We start from the raw sequence: 3250 nt of genomic DNA on the forward strand, positions 1-3250 counted from the left end.
GGAAGGAAGGAATTAGATGGATGTGATCATAACTGTCTGTAATGATCTCTGGTGCCCTCTTCTGGGTGCAGGCATACATGCAGGCAGAACACAGGACACTACATACATAATTAATATATAAAATCTTAAAAACAAGAAACAAAGCTGGGCGGCGGTGGCGCACGCCCTTAATCCCAGCACTTGGGAGGCAGAGGCAGGCGGATCTCTGTGAGTTCGAGGCCAGCCTGGTCTACAAGAGCTAGCTCCAAAGCTACAGAGAAACCCTGTCTCGAAAAAACACAAAACAAAAAGCCAAGAAACAAAAATGAGATTACAACTAAAAAACAAAAAACCAAACAAAAAAAAAAACAAAAAAAACCCAACCAACAAACAAACAAAAAAAAACAGGTGCTCCAATGAATGGGTGAAAATAAATGAATTGATGAAAAGATGAATATAGAATACAAATTGAGGGGCATATTTACATACCAATAGAATTCAAAGCAGCTAAGCCTGTACGCCCCCCAACTCACTCCTAAACAAATAAATACCATAATGATCCCCAGTACTCAGAAGGAGGAAGAAGAAAAACAAAGTTAGAGGTCAGCCTAGGCTACATATCGAGACCCTGTTTCAAAACAAAAATCAAGCCAAATAAGCGATGGGCACAATGGGCAGACAGATCAAGAACAGGATAGCAAACAGTTGGGAAAACAAGCATATGATCTAAGGGGTGACCCTGGATCTAGAGGGTGGCCCAGCCGCGTTGGCTGGCGCAGAGATGCCCCAGAGGTGGCCGCACCTTCCACATACTCCATGACCATACAAAGGTGGCGCCGGGTCTCAAAGGAGCAGAACATGCCGACCACAAAAGGGTTCTCCGCAAACGTGAGGATGTCGCGCTCCACGAACGCCTGCTGGATCTGGTTGCGTAGGATCAGGTTCTGTTTGTTGATCTTCTTCATGGCGAAGCGCTGCCTTGTATCCCGGTGCCGCACCAGGTAGACGGCCCTGCGGGGGAAAGGAGCGAGGACCGGCCATCACCTCCGAGACACCCGGCCTCCGCCACCCTCCCCCGCCAGAGCCCCGGGTGGCTCACCCGTAGGCACCATTGCTTATGAGTTTGATAGTGTCAAAGTCACTCTCTCCAGGTGGTTTCTTGGCCTTTGAGGTGCTGCTGCGACCCTGCAGGGCAAAGTGCAAGACCATCGTCATCACCACCTTTACACATGGGTAAACTGAGGAACAGAAGGCATGAATAAGCCCTTTATCCAGTCTGCACAGGGAGAAAGCAACAAAGGTGCCACCGGAACCAGAACTTTCTCTGGTAAAGCATTCCTAACTTGGCTATTAGGAAAGGCAGAAAACCTACAAAGTGGCTAATCAGAATAGCACACACATAGATAAAATGTTCCTAGAAGTTGGGAGCTGGAAAGATGGCTCAATGGGTTAAGGGACTTGCCACCAAGTCTGACAACCTGAGTCCCATCTCCAGGACCCACAGGATGAAAGAAGAAAACAAATTCCCAAAACTTGTCCCCTGCTTCCATATGCATGCTGTGGCATGTATCCCCTCCTAGTCAATAAAATAAAATAAATTTTTAAAAATTTTAAAAAACTGGGGCTGGAGAGATGGCTCAGCAGTTATGGGCATTGCCTGCTCTTCCAAAGGTCCTGAGTTCAATTCCCGGCAACCACATGGTGGCTCCAACCATCTGTAATGGGGTCTGGTGCCCTCTTCTGACCTATAGGCATACACGCAGACAGAATATTGTATACACAATAAATAATTTTTAAAAATCCTTTAAAAATTTAAGAAGCTGAATATAATAAAAATGTTTAAAAAAGAAAAGGGACTGCCAGGTGGGGTGGCACACACCTGTGAGCTCCTCGCTTGGGAAGTCGAGACAGGAGGCACAGGAGCTAAAGGCTACATAATGAATTCCAGGTTACTCCTAGCTACGTCAGAGACCTTGTCTCAAATAACAGAGGAAGAGGGACTGAGCAAATCCAGAGGTGGAGATAAACCAGTGCTCCTGGGATCTGCGGGAGGGAACTGAGTGGCACTCAGTATGTTAGAGATTTCTTTCTGGCAATGGAGAGAGAAGCCGTAGCTAGCTAGAGTCATGGCTGGACAGTAGTGCAAGCATGCTACAATGTTTACAGAGGGGCTAGAGGCCAGCTGATTCCTAGCACAACCGAAATCAACAGCAAACAGAAAAAGTGGTTCAGTTGGTGACTTCTGCTATTTTGCAAACATCTGTAGTCCCAAATACTGGGGAAACTAAAGCAGAAGTTCACTTGAGCCCAGGAGTTTGAGGTTAGTCTAGGCAACATAGCAACAACCCACCTCAATATTTGTAAAGATTTGTTTTTATATGTGAGTTACGGATGGTTTTGAGCCATCCAATGAGAGTGTTGAAAATTGAACTCAGTTTCTCTGCAAGAGCAGAGGTATTCTGTTCTTTTTTCAAATATATAATTCAATTTAATTTATTTATGTTCATTGGTGTTTTGCCTGAATGTGTGTCTGAGTGAATGTCAGAAGCCCTGGAACTGGAGTTACAGACAGGTGTGAGCTGCCGCCATGTGGGTGCTGGGACTTGAACCCGGGTCCTCTGGAAGAGCAGTCGGTGCTCTCAGCCACTGAGCCATCCTCCAGCCCCAAATGTTCTGATCTGAACCTTTACGCTAGCTCTCTGGATGCTAGTCCCTACATCCCAAGCATTTTGGCTATTTATTTGCTTTTAACTTGGGAGCTTTGTTTGTTTGTTTGAGACAGGGTCTCTCTATACAAGTCCTGGCTGTCCTGGAACTCACTATGTGAACCAGGCCAGCCTCTAATTCCCAGACCCACCTGCCTCTACCTCCCAAGTGCTGGAATTAAAGGCAAGTGCCACCATACTTATCCTCAATTTTTTCCCTTTCTCTCTCTCTTTCTTTCTTCCTTCTTTTTTTTATTTTTTTTTTATTTTTTATTTTTGGTTTGTTTGTTTACTGAGACAAGGTTTCTCTGTGTAACAAACCTGACTGTCCTGGAACTTGCTTTGTAGACCAGACTGGTCTCTAACTCACATGGCTCCTCCTGCCTCTGGCTTCTGAGTACTGGGATTGAAGGTGTGCTACACCACCGCCTGGCAAATCTCAATTTTTAAAAGACAGCAAACTAGGGGCTGGAAAGATTGCTCAGTGGTTAAGAGCATTGCCTGCTCTTCCAAAGGTCCTGAGTTCAATTCCCAGCAACCACATGGTGGCTCACAACCATCTGTAA

The 3250-nt window shown here is 45.8% G+C and overlaps 1 protein-coding gene across 3 annotated transcripts in view; it reads right to left on the reverse strand.

Annotated features, from left to right (window-relative positions):
* The window catches only part of Mast1 (microtubule associated serine/threonine kinase 1), a 37762-nt gene that overhangs the window by 14235 nt on the left and 20277 nt on the right, over positions 1-3250 (reverse strand). For all 3 annotated transcript variants that reach the window (XM_026789173.1, XM_013353725.2, XM_005366981.2), the window contains 2 exons: positions 1079-1164; positions 782-990 (listed from right to left, as the gene is read on the reverse strand). In XM_026789173.1, the coding sequence (XP_026644974.1) occupies positions 782-990; positions 1079-1164 (295 nt within the window). The remainder of the gene's footprint in view (positions 1-781; positions 991-1078; positions 1165-3250) is intronic.

The sequence above is a fragment of the Microtus ochrogaster genome, unplaced genomic scaffold (assembly GCF_000317375.1).
Source record: "Microtus ochrogaster isolate Prairie Vole_2 unplaced genomic scaffold, MicOch1.0 UNK15, whole genome shotgun sequence".
Classification (NCBI taxonomy): domain Eukaryota; kingdom Metazoa; phylum Chordata; class Mammalia; order Rodentia; family Cricetidae; genus Microtus; species Microtus ochrogaster.